The sequence below is a fragment of the Ochotona curzoniae genome, unplaced genomic scaffold, assembly GCF_017591425.1.
Source record: "Ochotona curzoniae isolate NIBS_2020 unplaced genomic scaffold, NIBS_Ocur_1.0 contig_2723, whole genome shotgun sequence".
NCBI classification, from domain to species: domain Eukaryota; kingdom Metazoa; phylum Chordata; class Mammalia; order Lagomorpha; family Ochotonidae; genus Ochotona; species Ochotona curzoniae.
The window spans coordinates 21386465-21402811 of record NW_024465573.1 but is presented as its reverse complement, the minus strand read 5'-3'; the positions used below and the strand labels follow the sequence as shown (position 1 = coordinate 21402811).

General features: G+C 38.3%; 1 protein-coding gene across 1 annotated transcript; it reads right to left on the bottom strand.

Moving 5' to 3' along the window:
- Nucleotides 1-269: 269 nt before the first annotated feature.
- On the bottom strand, nt 270-16287 carry LOC121153985 (NXPE family member 2-like). The gene is made up of 6 exons (XM_040976733.1): nt 16279-16287; nt 14743-14901; nt 6487-7217; nt 3136-3197; nt 1180-1395; nt 270-805 (listed from the first exon to the last, which is right to left on the bottom strand). The coding sequence occupies exons 1-6, from the start codon at nt 16285-16287 to the stop codon at nt 270-272; spliced, it is 1713 nt and encodes a 570-aa protein (XP_040832667.1).
- Between the last annotated feature and the right edge of the window lie 60 nt (nt 16288-16347).

The window sequence follows — 16347 nt, the reverse complement described above, 5'->3', positions numbered from 1 at the left end:
GAAAGGAGCAAATGTTACAATTTCATTTGTATAAGCTACCTAGAACAGTCAGATTTCTAAAGGAAGAAGCTATGATAGTGGCTGGTAGGGACTGGAAGAGGGGAGAATGGGGAGCTACTGTTTAAAATGTGCAAAGCTTCTATTAAGGATGATGGAAAAGTTCTAGAGATGGATTGCAGTGATGGTTCCACAACATTACCAATGTGCACAATGCCACTGAATTATACACTTAAAATGGTTTACATGGAAACAACACTACCTTTTAAAATTCAGCAAATGTAGTTTAAGAACATACCAATTTGACTTCCAATCACATAATCAGGTGGATGGAGTCTATTGGTGCAATATGCAACTGTCATGTCCCAGGCATCAATAATACCCACATTGAGATCCACAAAAACATCCCTCATGACAAGGTTCTGAATATAACCATGAAAGTCACTGAACATCTCTGTATTTGGGTGGAGCTCTCTGGTGTTCTCAGTTTTAACGATCACTTTGGTGTCTGGGCTTCTTAAGAACAGGCGTTGAATGGCCTTTTTAATATTGATGGCTCTGCGGATGAAAATCTCAATGGGAAAAGGTCTGAAGTGTTGGCCAAGGGTAATGACAATAACCGTGTCTTTGTCTCCTGCTACTCGGTCAATTTCTCGCGGGATATAGTTTTCATCTTTCACCGAGAAAAGATTTTGGGTTACAAATGGATAGCTGTGCTTTTTCCACTGTATCAAAATATGTCTTTCAATGTCCAAAAGAACATGTGTTTCAAAAATCCCAGTTTTGTCGCGATCAAAATTTCTTAAGGCTGATGGAAAACAAATCAATATATATTTTAAGAACAAGAAAAGGACATCATTTTAAAATTTGTATCATATCTGCAGAAATCTTACCAAGATTGTTTATCACTGAAGCACCAATGCAAGGTAGAGAATTTCACCAGATGAATTAAATACATAGCAATTTTTTTGAATTTTTATCATAATATATGAAGAGGGAAAAAAGATTTACAAAGGGAAAAAAGAAATCTAACATTTTATTAAAAGCTCAAAACACAAGTTTTACAGATTAAAAAAATAATAAAGTTGAGATCAGAAGGCAAAAGCAAAGTATTCTAATGATAATTAAAAAAAAAAACACTTAGAAGCCAAGCACAATCTAAAATAGCAACAAAATACATACTTGTCACAACTTTCTTAAAGTAGTATATCCACTGACGCAGTGTTGAATCTCCCATGAGGTAGATGTGTTTTCTTTCCAAGCAGTCATTTATATTTTTAATTTTACTGAATTTGATCTGCTTGCAAAATGCCGTGTTCCACTTTCCTTTCAGAGCATAACCACTAGGGAAAGGGCTCCTCATTCCAATCTGACATTTCTCTTCCATGTTCTCACTCTCTGGCAATGAAAACACCCCCAGGTAGTCATTAGTTTTTGCAACACTTTTTTCACTGATGTCTTTCTGTTATTTTTTTTTCTTCAGCCTACTCTTTGTCTCTTTCTGCCTTTCTGTCTTCCATGAATATTTGTTTAATAAGATCATATCAAAAAATGAACTAACAGTGCTCACTGAGTTTTTTTTTTTTTTTTGCTTGTTTTGTTTTTTTGACCAGGGACTAGTTTTCTCTGTGTAATCACAACATCTCACAGGGTTCCACCTTGTCCCCAAGGCCCCATAACTGTGAGACATCTGGTTACAGGCAGAAGGACATGTGTGGCCATGGATTAATAGGGCTCAGTAACCCAGCTCAATGCTACACCTGTGACATGGGGCTTGTAATACCATGAATTCCCCACCCCTGCTTCAAACCACTTAATCTATAAAAGAAGCTTGAACATTTACAGAATCAGTGTCGGAGGCTGGGTACCAGTAAGACCTTCACATTCTTATAAACTTAATTGGTGTGTCTAGAACTAAACAGAATACTGTCAGTGTGTTCTGACAACTGCAGAGGGAAAAGGTAGGATCATGACTTCCTTGTTGCAAACATTCTATCATTAAAAGGGCCTAAGCAGTATTCACTGACTCTTGACAGAGTTTGCACTCAGATGAGATTCTGAGGCCTTTTTTTTAAGCATCTACCTGCATTGTTTAGATTTGGGGTACATGTTTAAAAAAAACATGCATTTATTTATATTCAATTATGTCAAGTTAGTAAGTGGCTCCAAAAAATTTAAGTTTGGTACTTTTTAAGAAACTGCCTGACTTTACTACAAAGTACTATCCAAGCAAGAGGGAAACAAAAGGTAAGTTGAATTCAAGTGAGCTCAAGAATCCCAGAACTCTCTTTGAGGTACAAATTGGGCATAGATTAAGGTTGTTGTGCCAAAGAAGGGATCTTTTTCAGAGGTTGTAAACTCCAGGTCAGGGTTCAAGATTAATTTATACCAGTGTTTTCCACAGGGTTTAGAAAAGTGCTTTCCATTTAGTAGGTCCTCACATTTACTCAAGGCATTAAAAGGGGCAGTGGGTTAATGTATGCTCTTTGATTGTTGTCATGGAAGGCGTTCACTTTACTGAAGTTCACTTAATTCCTAGGTAACAGAAACATCACTTTCCTGGTGAGGATGACTTTGCATTGACCAATAAAGTTCATATGATAAAACTGAAAGAATCAACAAAAATTGCTAGCTCATAAAATTTTAAGTGGGACACTTTGGCTAAAGAGGGATTGATATCCACCAAAGTAAGTTCCTAACCCTGACCCTGGGCAGGTCAGCAGAGACATTCTCACCTGGAATCAGCACCCACTTACAGCACTGGGGGGCAAATAAATATGAGGTTGAAATACAAATATCCTATACAGTTGAAAGTAGGTGGCTAAAGTTAATGGTTTGCTTAGCCTTTTATATCTGATCACATGAAAACCGCTTTCAATTGATATGAAAATAATTTTCGAGATTAAAGTTCCTTCATTTAAACCCAAGGTAGTTGATATCATATGTCCCAGGAAATGAGAGGTCAAATGCCTAATATAGAACAAAAATCCTTGAAGTAATAATGAACTTTAGACAAGTAAATCTGGAAAGTGAATCAACAGATGGAAGATATGTGGGGGGGTGGATTTACCCTTGAAATACACTGTTTTATGAAATGGATAGTATGTAGACACAGTAGATAACAGCACACAGACTTACTGTTACATGATAAGACCTTGATGGAAGTAAAGTTCTTCATCATTTCAACTCCAACATTAGATCTTCAAGAAAAGGGAAAATAAATGAGCTCAATCCTTGTCCAAATAATAATGTACAAGTAAATAACTGCTTTTTGAACTGCATTTAACAATCTGTAAATGATTTGTTTTTCATTATTTTGATATGTTAAGATATTCTGGGAAGGTAAATAAACTAGAATTCATGAAAACTAATCTCCTGGTAAAGACAAGGCATCTGCAGATCCAGAAAGCATCATTCACCTCTCTGTGCAGTCCATCAAATCTTGTCCATTCATCATCAATCTATGCTCGCTTTAATTTAACATTCTGAGTGATTTTCTCCCGCAATCCACTTTGTCTTTGTACCTATAGGAAAGCTTGTCCAGTAAGTATGCATCACAATTATCTGAAATACTTGTTACAATTCAGTTTGCCAAGCTTCATCAAAAGACTAACAGGATTCAATAGTTCTAGGATAGGATTATAGCATTTTGGTTTCTAACAAGCTCCTGTCTGCAGCTCCAGGAATAGTGCAGTGAGAACCCTGTCCTAAGTAATCACACTATCATCTTGATGCTCCCTTTGCTTTATCCCACCTTTCTGCAATCTGTGCTTTCTGCTTTATTCCCGTATACGAAATCTTTCCATGACATCATCAACCTACATGATAAAAACCAAATCTTCTGTAAGTCAAACCTCGCCAGCGTCACCTTCCTGACTGAATAACCTTCACAAGACTCCAGAAGTAATTTCCTGCAGCCTATTACCTCCATGAGCATAGGAATCAAGTCAAGACTACCTCAAGAAGGAGCCAAACGTGGCCAATAACGAACATGGAAATAGACACAGGTGGTCCCTGGAGTTTAAGATAAAAGACTTCTCTCTACATCGCCATGGTCATCTTTTCTTTTCTTACTAATAAATGATTTTTTTTTGGAAAAGTCCAGTGTAGAATTAGATATACCCAAAGCCCTGTCTCATCAAAACACTTGAATTGGATTTGAACTTAAATTTCCAGAATAATATGTTATCCAGTCTCATTTTCTAAACATACATCAGAAAATTGATGTGTTATGTATCAGTAGTTGCCAAATTCTGGAATTAAAGTTTCTTAAATTTGTCCAGAAAACAAGCTTTGGGAAATATTGAATGTTCTATCCCAACTGTGAAGAAACTTATTTACTGATTTTCCCAGATTGTGATTCAATTATACGTCACTAAAGAATAAGTAGCAGACATTGTGCTAGACCTCTTAGGCCCAAAGGTACCCTCAAATTCTTCCTATAATATGAAGTTGGCTTCAAAGCTCCAAGTTTCCCTTAACTCCAGTATGTCCTTGCCTCAGTTCCTACCCCTCTAGAGAAGGCTATTTCCCCCACAATTCACCTGGCTGTTGCATTAATTTCATGAAGTCTACTATTCAGGACAGGTCATACTTGACTATCCTTTAAAATGGCATCAATTACATTCAAACCCCCTACCACAATGTCTTCCTGTTGCAGACCTATCTTTGTATGTGTTTGTTACCTTTCTGTCCTCTTAGAATACTAATTCCCAACACTAAGAGCTGCTTGGAATATAGAAGGTGCTGACTATTTATAAATTAGTTGAATGAACTGTGAAAAAAAAAAAAACAAATACCATTACTGTTCCACCGGGCTTATCACTTAGCAGAGGATATAAAAAATAAATTGGAAATTTAATGATGTAGTTAATGGTTATGTTGGGGGAAGAACAAAATTCAGTGGAGAAATATAAAACCAGCACTTCACACAGTGATATGGAATACTTCCTGGAGTAAATGATGTCTCAACCAAGGTTTGGGAAGTACCAGAATTAAGAGAGATCATGGTTCATTAGTGGAGTGAAACAAGTTCAATTTGACTAACAGAGAGCAAACTGCGCAAAGGTGAGGCAAGAGGCTAAAGATTTAGACAATTCCATACAATCATAAAGGAATTCAAAATTGACCCTTTCAGCCACAGGCTTGTGTTAAGGGTTGTAAACCGGAAAACTTAAAGAGAAAGGAAGAAAATGTGGAAAAAGAGAAAGAAAGAGTTTGAGAGAGACAGAGACAGAGAGAGAAAGAAAGAAGGAAGGAAGGAAAGAAAGGAAGGAAGGAAGGAAGGAAGGAAGGAAGGAAGGAAGGAAGGAAAGAAGAGAAAGAAAGAAAGAAAGAAAGAAAGAAAGAAAGAAAGAAAGAAAGAAAGAAAGAAAGAAAGAAAGAAAGAAAGAAAGAAGATTTGAAGACATAAAGGATAAAGTTTTAGAAAAATTCTTTAGGCACTTTGTGCGTCTGGAATGGAATAAACAGGACTGAGGGCAGGGAAATCAGCTCTAAATGATTTGTAATAATCTAAATGAATGATAATAGTTTATACCAAGTTAGAAGCAACAGTAGAAATTCGGGAGAGAGTTGGGAGGTATACCTTATAGGATTTGATGACTTGTTAGATGTAAAAGGGACTGAATAATGATACCATTTATTACTTTTATTTTTCGCAATGCATCTGTCAGTATATGGAGGATTATTATTCTATGGAACACATTATAGGAAATACTATCCTACCTTAAAAAGTACTTATCCTGTAAGTATTACAGACTATAAAAAACTACAGGTGTACACTGCAAAGAGTTTCACTAGTTACATATTTTAGCAGATATTTCTAAAAGTGATTTTTATCGAGCTCCGTCAACATATTAATAACTGAAAAGACTGAACGATGGATTCCAGCAACATCAGTTGATGTGATAAGAAAGTGTGATTGGGAAAATATGTGAGGACACCTTAGAAGTTTCATAGTAGGCAAATGTTTGTCCCGGAAGCTAGCAAGTCAAAGTGGGACATCCACATCCTGCGTCAGAGTGCCTTGGAGCTGCTCCCGATTACAACATCTTGCTGTTGCGGATTTTCACAGGCACCTGTGATGACTCAAGTACTTGAGTTTCTGTCACTCAGCTGAAAGATCTGGACTAACTTCCTAGCTCAAGGCTTAGGTCCTGACTCAGTCTGAGTTATTGCAGGCACTGAGGAAGAGAGTGAACTGGTGAACAGGATTTCTCTCTCTTTCCCCTCTCTCCTTAGACCCTCTCAAACATAAAGCTAAAACCTAACTATTAAGTACATTGAAAATGGAACCAATAGTATAGCTTATGTAGGTACAAGTTTTCCATGATATGTATAAAAGGTATATTAAAAGGAAACTATGCATAGATTTCAAGAAGTTTTTACAACAAAATAAACTCATGTCTTTAATTCCACTTATGAATTTTTGAAGTGCCTTCAGCCTGCTTCTCTGTCTCTAGGATTGTGCTTGAGGGGTCTGCTTACTTGTTGAAAAGGCTCCATTCTTCCTTGGTAAGATAGGAAATAGCTCTGTTTCTGGTCTTCATGTGGGTCAGGGCCTCACAGGGAACATGTTGAGGCCTCTCACAGTAGAAGGCTTCTTGGTCACGAACATCCAGGTACTGGCAGAATTCTTTGCTTGTGTTTAAGGTCAGGCCACATTCAGAGGAGACCTGAGAGGTGCCATTAGCAAATTGGCCCATGAAGACCACTCTGTCATAGCCTTGGTTCCTTGCCCGCCAGAGAGCTGCTGCCCCTTCACTGGGGTGGATGAGGAGCACAGAAAGAGAGACCTGGCCTTCCCAGAACAGAGTGAAGCTGACAAGGTAGGTGCCATTGTTGAAGTCGGTCACCTTTCCTGAAGCTCCTGCCTTCAGGGCCGGGGAGGACATCCTGGCCCTCAGGAAATCCCCACCGTATTCCTTCCTGTGATCCAAGTGGTCCTTCATCTCCAGCAGGATGTGCAGCTGGTCCCCTGTGCAGTATGAGTCTTGAGGGTTGAGGATGGTGGCTGTGCTGTGTGTGGCACTGGTGGTAGTGCTCACGTTGGTGAACGGTCTCGATGGAATCAGCCGATCTAATTTCCCTAAAATTTCTTTAACTTTCACCTCGGTCTCTGATGCTGGAACCACTGGATTCAGTAGTGTTTCAGAGTATAAATATTTACTGAAAAAACTCCAGTGGTTTAAGGGGACAGGATTTCTCAAGCTGAAGAACTGAAAAATTGAAGAGAAAAACAATGTGTTAACAGCAAACAAGAAGACTTATACAAATTGTTACAGTTCATTTCACATCTCAGTTTGATGACAATTATGCAGTTGATAAATAAACACCATTTTATTCATCTAAGCAGTGAAGTCACTAGAGGAAAGGGTACCACCAATTTAAAATCTGCTTGTGTCCCAGAAATTTCCCAAGTTATATTCTCAAGTCAATGAACTTTTAACAGCAGACTAAAATGAAATGAAGCAAAGGTTGGAAACCAACCCTGTTGGTTAATTCATTAACCTTTATTTTTTTTTTTACTGATTAAACTACTGTTTGAGGTTGAATAGAAAATCTGGAAGTCCAAATATATGAATACTATTTCTTTTGTCATTAGCTATTGTGAAGATTCCTTCTATTACAAGATATTTGGTTATGACAAAACAATTTACATAAACTCATGTATGTCATCTTTAATAAGTAGATAATAACACCAGTAGAAGACTCATACAAATCTTAATGATTTTAGACAGCTGCATGCTCACCCAGAGAAAGATGTTGACCTCAGATAACTCTTGACTAAATGTCTCTCACAAAACTCATCAATTCAAATAATTTAGGAGAAAATAAAGAACATTTGGGTTAGCACAGTGGCATAGTAAGCGAATCCTCTGCCTGTGGCACTGACATCCTATATGGCATTAGTTTATATCCTGAACACTTCCCTTGTGGTAGGGACCCATGCTAATGAACTGGGGTAGCAACTGAAGATTACTCAAGTCCTTGGGTGTTTGCACCCACTTGGGAGACCCAGAAGAGGCTCTTGTCTCCTGGTCTTGGATTTGCTCAGTTCCAGCTGTTGTGACCATTTGGAAAGAGAACCAGTGTATGGAAGGTCTCTGTCTCTCCTCTCTGTAAATCTGCCTTTTAAATGAAAATGAACAAATATTTAAAAAATAAAATACAGAATGTTGTCAGTAAGACAACTTGGAAATTGGACAGGTTGGAAATGAAGTCGTTCTCTGAGTTTGAATTCAGGGGTAAGAGAGAGTGGGGAGAGTTCTGTTCACTCAACAAATGCCCACAACAGCTAGAGCCGGGCCAATTTGAGAGCCAGGAACTCAATCATGGTCTCCCACCTCAGTGGCAGGAGCCCAATCACTTGAGCAACACTTGCTGTCACCCAAGCTGTGATAACAGGAAGCTAGAGTCAGGAGCTGCGGCCAAGAAGTTAATTATTCAGGCTATAGGCATCTTAACCAGCATCTTAACTGCTAGGCTAAGACCTCACTCTCATTTTGAAATTCTAACTTGCAAAAATTTAAGATAATGAATCTGAATAAAATAACTAGTATAGTTATAACAGCTACTTCAACATCTTTGATCATATCTGTATTATCTCAGGGTTATTGAATATTGTCTATTCCTTTGCAAGACATAATTTTCTTGGTTCTTCACATATTGAATAATTTTGAATCTTATCCAAGATATCTTGCATATGATGTTGTTAGATTCTGAGTCTTGTTTAAACTACAGATAATGTTGATGACAAGCAAAACAAAACAGGCATTTGATTGAGTTAGTTTAAGGCCACACATTCCAATCAATTTCTATGGTGACAGGTCTGTTCAGTTCTCTTTCAATGTACTTTCAGAACTGGCAAGTCTGAGATCTGGGCATGGACTCATCCATGTTTCAATTGCAGAAGCCTGTCATCTGCTATGTTGGGTAAGATGGACACACACTGAACTCTGCCTTGAGCCAAGGGTTCATCTGCCTCTAAATTTTATCTTCTCTATAAGCTTTCCGATCATTTTTCCTTTCTCTGGAATCCCTACTTTCAGTGCTTCAGCCAGAAATATGAGACAGGAAGAAGGTTTCAAGCCTAAAAGAAAACATTACTATGTTCCCTAGATTTCCTATTGCATCTTAGATCAGATAGAAATATTTGAATCAGACCTTGACAAAGGTATGACAAAGATACTTTACAATGTGTAGAACACATTGGGTTCTACACATCAAAGGAAAATGCTGTTTAGATTGGATTTAGTGCATAATAAAGCCTTCAAACTTCAGCAGAAATAGAATAAAAAGGGAAAAATGAAACCTTTTTGTTTGGAAGTAATTATTTTTTCTCATGCAGTTGTCAGAGATAACAGAGAAGGCTAATGTGCCCATTACCATCATCATCCAATGATAACATCTTAAAAATTGTAGTGCTACATCAAAACCAGCACACTGATGAGAAGCCAAGCTACAGGATACTTCCCTTATGCCGTGCACTTTCAGCCACACCTGCTTTCCTCTGCCTCATTTCCTATAAGCCCCAGCAGCCATTATCTATTCTCCATTTCTCTAATTTTGTCATGCCAAGAAAATAATGTGATCAAATCACACACCATATGGACCATACATTCTATCAAGAAAAATAAAACTATGTAACAGACTCTTAAAATTAGCTATGGAAGAGCAAAATTCTCTCTATTTCATAGTAGCAGTATCAAGGGCAAAGTCGGCATTTAATGCTCAATTTCACTCTTATCCCATTTGCCTCATTCTTTAAGCCTATTCCATACAGATACATTCAAACACACACACACACACATACACAGAGGATTGCTACAATCTAAATAGTTTCATATATATCAAATGTTCATATATTCCAGAAAACCCTAAGAACTTACACTCTCTATGATAGAGCAGACTAGCTGCTACAAGTTGTCACATAATCTTCCTCTGCTCTATCAGTTTTTAATCCATCAGTTTCTTTCACTCACTTGCTCAGGTTTTCGAGGAATTGACCTGTACTCTTTTTTACCACTAAACAACCTGATTTCCTTCAGGTAAACATCAATGCTTATGCAGGTAATTCCTCCAATACCAGGATCTCTGTTTTTGAAACTCCTCATCACCAAAAACCTATAAAACTAGTTATCTGGCTACAAACTTATCACCTCTTCAGCTTAAGTGCACCCATACTTTTCTAATCTACTTCCTACTTTTTTGTGTTAGCATCTTTCAATAATACTTAAGTATCTTCAATATTAACAAAGATGTTGTTGTGACTCTTGTTATCCAGGTCCCCATTAATTACCATCCTTTCACCTAACCCTCACTTCTTTCAATCAAATGTATACAGGTCTCATCTATCCTTCTTTTTACTTTCTCTCTTAGCACTCATTCTCAAGCAAGTGCTTGGTTTGTTGTTGTTGTTGTTGTTGTTGCTTATTTGTTTTGTTTTTCAGAATCAACATCCTTTAGTTGTTTGAAACACAGGGCAACACACACAGACACACACACATATGCAGAGAGTGAGAGCGGCTGAATCTGGGCCAGGCTGAAGCCAGGAAACTAAAAAAAATATAGGTGGTAAGGGTCCAAGCTAGTACATTGTGCTTACAAGTTGCATTAACAGGAAGTTGGATTAGGAGTGAAATAGTCTGGACTCGAAGAGCTACTTTATGGGATGAGGTGTCCCAGGTGGAAGCTTAATCAACTAAGCTATGCTTTATTTAGATTCAGATCTACATATTTAGTAGTGTATTAAAGAACCATCTCTATTTGCATGACCTCAAAGGATGTTTTGTTTTGTTTTAAAATATTTTTATTTTTAATTCTGAATTATGTGGCACAATTTCATATAGGCTGGGATTTCCCCCCCAAACTCCCACCCCTCAACAAATTTTCCTCATTTTACTATGATAGTGTAGTCTTTCATAAGGAATCATAATTCTATTAGTCTCTTATTTAAGTGTACCCCACCATTATTGGTACAGACAATGTCAGGCAGCCCAGCATCCCATTGTCTACACACATCCAACAGTTTCAATGGGAATCCATCTTTCATCTGAAAGCAGGGATGCATGTTCCATTATTCCCCCACATCTGCATATGATAGACCCCAGTACTCCATCACTATACATTTCCATAATTGAAAGTATGAAACCAGGTCAACAACTGGTATGAGTTAGAACAACCACCACCACCACCACAACAACAACAAATTATAGTGCCATGAAAAAATGTGCCACTTAGACTATTTCTGTGTAAATTTACTTTTTGTTCTCCAAAAGTACTTTCATACTCTGATATACTCACATATTCAATGAAAAGTATCACAGCCTCTGAATCTATGCAATTCTAGAACGTAATTACTGTTTAATGTCAGCATTTCATCTCCCATAGTGAGCTACAGTTGCTGTCAATTCTACCTAAAATTCATTGATTTTATTCACTCTAATTAATGCTTAGTATCACGTTCCAGTTAGCATCAGCATTCAGGAAGATCACAGCATAGTCTTTCTGTAATTATTTATCAGCTATTTGTTAAACACCTGTCAGACACTTTTCTTGACACTTTGGATATAGTAACAAATAATTTTTAAAAATTGTCCTCCTATAGTTTACTTTATGGTAGCTTAAGATAGACAACACTCAACGATCATAATAAGTCAGTAAATTTTAGCAGGGATTGAAAAAAAATTAAGGTAAGCAGGAGGGGCACAAATAGGTTGGCAGGGGGGACTGCCTATAGAATTAGATAGAGCAAACATTTGAGGGAAGTAAGAGTGTGAGTTTTGTGAAAGCCTGGAGGAAAAACACGTACGAAAAAACAGCAGTAAAAGAATGTCTTGAGACCATGGAATCTGTGTCCTTTATCTAAATATGCCAGCATAAAACATTTTGCCAAGGGATTTCACCTAAAGCAAACCAAAGGTAAATGGGGTGCCATAATCAAATTTTCCTTTTAGAAATAAAATTTAAAATTTTTAAAAATAGCCATGATATTTTATGTATCTATACCCCTTGTGCATGTACCAATCTACTCAGAAAAAGTTTGTTGAATCAGTGACTAAAACTGAATGAGACTTAACGCAGGGGAATAAATTAGAATATTATTTTAGCACTTTAGATGAAAAATAATAAAGAACTAAACTTCAAAGCAGAAAAATGGGAATATAGAAAAAAAAGACAGGAGCAAGCAATGCAGTGAAGTGGGTACAGCTGCCACCAGCCATGCCAGTATCCAATATGGGTACCAATTTGAATCCCAGCTATTCCACTGTCAATACAGCTCCCTGGCAATATGCCTGGGAAAGCAGCAGAAGATGGTTCAAGTGTTTTGGCCCCTGCACCCACATATGAGACTGAGAATGAGCTCCTGGATCCTAGCTCCTAGCTCCTGGCTCCTGGCTCCTAGCTCCTGGCTTCAGCATGGCCCAGCCCCAGTCATTGTAGCCATTTGGTAAATGAAACAGCAAACAGAAGATCTTTCTCTCTTACTCTCAAACATCTTTTAAAAAAACCAAAATATTTAAGAGATATTTACAAGGCCCATTTTGTTTTAAATTTTATTTATTTATTTGGAAAGCACTTATAAATAGGGAGGGAGGTCTTCTGTCTGCTGCTTTACTCCGTAAATGGCCACGATGACTGGAGTTGGGCTAGTATAAAGCTAGGCACTCCTTCCAGGTCTCCTACATGAGCACAGGTGCCCTAGCATGTGGGCCATCTTCTGCTGCCTTTCAAAGGCCATTAGTATGGAGCTAAATTGGAAACAGAGCAATCCATATACGATGCTGGAACCACCAGCAGAAGCTTAATCTGTTACACCATAGTGCTGACCCCCAAAAAGACACAGTTGCTGAGAGCTAGTAGACAGAGTTTTTTGCTTGTTTGACTACATTGGCTGCATTCAACCATAATCAAGATAGGAGAGATAAGACAAAGAGCAGGAAATTTCTTTCCATTAGGTCTTATAGCTTTGCTTTGTTTTGTTCTGTTTTGCCAGTAGAAAACAGTGTGAGATATGGTAGATTCAGTGTGTACTTTTTAAAATGTCTTGCACATCATTTTTTTGATAGACAGGAGAAAACGAGAAGAGAGTGAGGCGAAAAGAGAGCTCTCATCTGCTACATTCCCCAAATGCCCACATCAGCTGGACAGAAGAACTGGACTCAAGAACCCAATCCATGGCCTAGCGGCATGGCCTAGCAACTAAAGTCCTCGTCTTGAACACGCCACGGGGATACATATGAGCACTGGTTCTAATCCCAGCAGTCCCACTTCCCATCCAGCTCCCTGCTTGTTGCCTGGGAAAGCAGTCGAGGACAGCCCAAAACCTTGGGTCCCTGCACCCACATGGGAGTCCTAGAGCAAGTTCCTGGCTCCTGGCTCTGGATTGGCACAGCACCGGCCATTGCGGTCACTTGGGGAGTGAATCATCCATCGGACGGAAGATCTTTCTCTCTATCTCTCTCCTCCTCTGTATATATGAATTTGTAACAAAAATAAATAAATCTTAAAAAAAAAAAACAAAAAAACACAAGAACCCAATCCAGGTCTGTCATCTGACTGGCAGGGACCCAACTTCTTGAGTCATCACCGGCTGCCTCCTGGGATCTACATTAGAAGGAAGCTCGAATCGTGAACCAAAGATGGGATTCAAACCCAGGTACTCCAGTATGAGATTCAGGTATCTTAGCTAGATCAAAGCTCCCATCCCCCACCCCGGATTGTGAGCATGTGTGTGTATGTCCTACATTTGTGAGAGATCTAGGTGGAAATATCCAATGGAAAGCACGTATAAAATAGAGGGTCTCAAAAGAGGCTTCAGCTCTGGGATTCAGCATTCTAAGAACCAATTGGGCAGCTTGTCAATGCACCGTAGGTTCAACTCCAAAGATTTCAGTAACTCTGGAGAAGGGCTCAGGAATCCACATTGTTCACAGGTATAGACATGGACAGTCCTCCAAACTTTAGAAAACAGTAGTACCGGTAGCAAAAGGAAACTAGGAGTATGGATAAAGTCATGTCAATGTGTAAGAGAAGAAGTTCAAACAAGCAAATCAAAGGGATTCAGAATTTATAGCAAGGACCCAGGAATAGAAACTTCCTAGCTATGATCTGACATCTCTTTTATAAAATTCATATTATATTTAAATAACCTACACATGTGTTTCTTCTTAGTTGAAGCTGGGAGATGAAGATGTCCTGGGTGAAAATGAGATTACTCAAATGGTTGGATTCCAATGGAGAAGAAGGGCTTCACATGGCTAAGCTAAGGAGCTTGATCTTTGTACTCTCATTAGTGAGATACCATCGTAAAAGTTTTTTATCAGGAAGATGATGAAAGCAAAACTTTTGACAGATTATTTTTATAGACAGAGAAATGAGAAACAGGTTCAGTTAAGACCACAAAATGAGAAAAATCCAAGAAACGTTAGTTTAGACCGCACATAAGTTATAAAAATGTCATGTGTTAGGTAAAGCACCAAAGTAGAGATTCATTTGGCATGTCAGAGGAGGAAGGGTTTTGAAACAAGGTGGTCAGCCATTGCAAGAAATACAGAGATGGCCACAATCCACCTGCCTCTCAGAAGAGCAGTAATGGTGTAGATGTTGTCCAGAAGAGTAAGGCGGAACAAAGAACCATCTCAAGTGTATTTCAACTTTGATTTCTTGCCTTCATGAGGGAGTTTCACAGTGAAGTCACTGTGACCTTATGTGAAATTTACACAAGGAAACAATTCCTACCTTTATGTGGTCTTTTGAAGCAAAGTGAATGACCCAGAAAACTAACACAAACGCTGACAACATCAGTGACTTGCGAACCATGACATTCGGGAAAAAGGTGAGTATCCTGCACGAGAGAATAGGAGAAAGAATCACAGGGGAAAACAAATAGACATTGTACTATCCTGGGCATGGTGGTGCCTCCACAGCAATCTCTGGAACAGCCTGAGAGTCTCCAGGACTTCCACAAAGTTCCCTGCTGTAGAATAAGAAGCGGAAGCCGCTCCCCAGGCAGAGATCAGAACCAGCTGTAGAATTCCCTGGCTTCTGATTGTCAGGTTAATTCGTCATTTTGGTGGTCACATCAGACCTCGGAGGACAGTGTGGACAGCAATTTGGGGCACTGTTTATCCAACTGTATGTTTCTTATTTAATGGTACCTTCTGCTAAATCCTGATTTTTAAATCTTTCAAATGCACACATGCACATCCGTGAGCTGGCCAATACCCCTTTTCTGGAATCTCTGCCCCTGGAGGCTTCATGATAAAATCCCCATGAAATTTTTTTGGGCCACGTGTTTCCATCTCTAGTTTTTAATCTCCTCATGCCATAGTTGTTAGGAAACAGTGCACAAAAAGTCCAAGAGCAGTAGTCTTTTAAAAAGTTCCATAATTTTTCTTAAAATATATATATATACTTGAGAAAAACACAACAAAATGTTTTTTTTAAAAAAAACATAACATTTTTGGTTGCTCAATATTTTAGTTTTGTGCTTCTTCTGTTTTTTTCTTACTTTGCTTATTTTATGTATATAAAGTTAGCAATTTCAGACATTTGGGTTTTTTCAGTTCAATTTTTTATTAATGTGACAGTTGTACATTTTTATGCTACAACATGAGATATTTCGGCACAAATGTTGTATCAATTGACTAAATCAGGCAGTTATCTTTTATATTTTCCTTATCTTTTCTTTGTGTTGGGAGACTGTAAGTTTCTCCCTCCAGTTCTTTACATGTGTACAATACGTGACTTGGGACTACAATTGCTCACTGTGCTGTGGAGCACTGGAGCTTGTTAATTAAATCCACCTCTGCTCTCACTGCCCTCTCCACCTCTAAGAAGCACTTTTAAGTTCAAACGGACATTTTTTTAGCTTTTGTATGTGAGAAAAGAACATGCAGTACTTGTCTGTTTGTGTCTGGCTTAGTTCTTAAACATATTTGACAATCCCCAAAGTATGTGTGTTAAGAATCAAATTATGGTAGTATTTCTCCTATTTATTAGGGATGTAGAGTGAAAAAACACATCAAATCCCAATTCAGGACATGTGAACATACACACAAACAATAATTTTCTTCTAAAACAGTGGATGTCCTCATTGCACATCATGCACTTTGCTTTTTTTTTTTTCTAGTAATTCCACTCTATTTCATCCTGCTGCATTTCACTTTCAATGTATATTTAATGCCCAAATAAGATGACTTGACCACCCTCCCCAGAGGGCTGCAATAGGTCATTTGCCAAGCACCACTGGTCTGTAATTCACCTCCCACCCACCTCTGCCATTGCAGCCTACCAGTAAACATTGGAAGGCACCGAACCTGTAGATGCATGTCTTCCCCATCA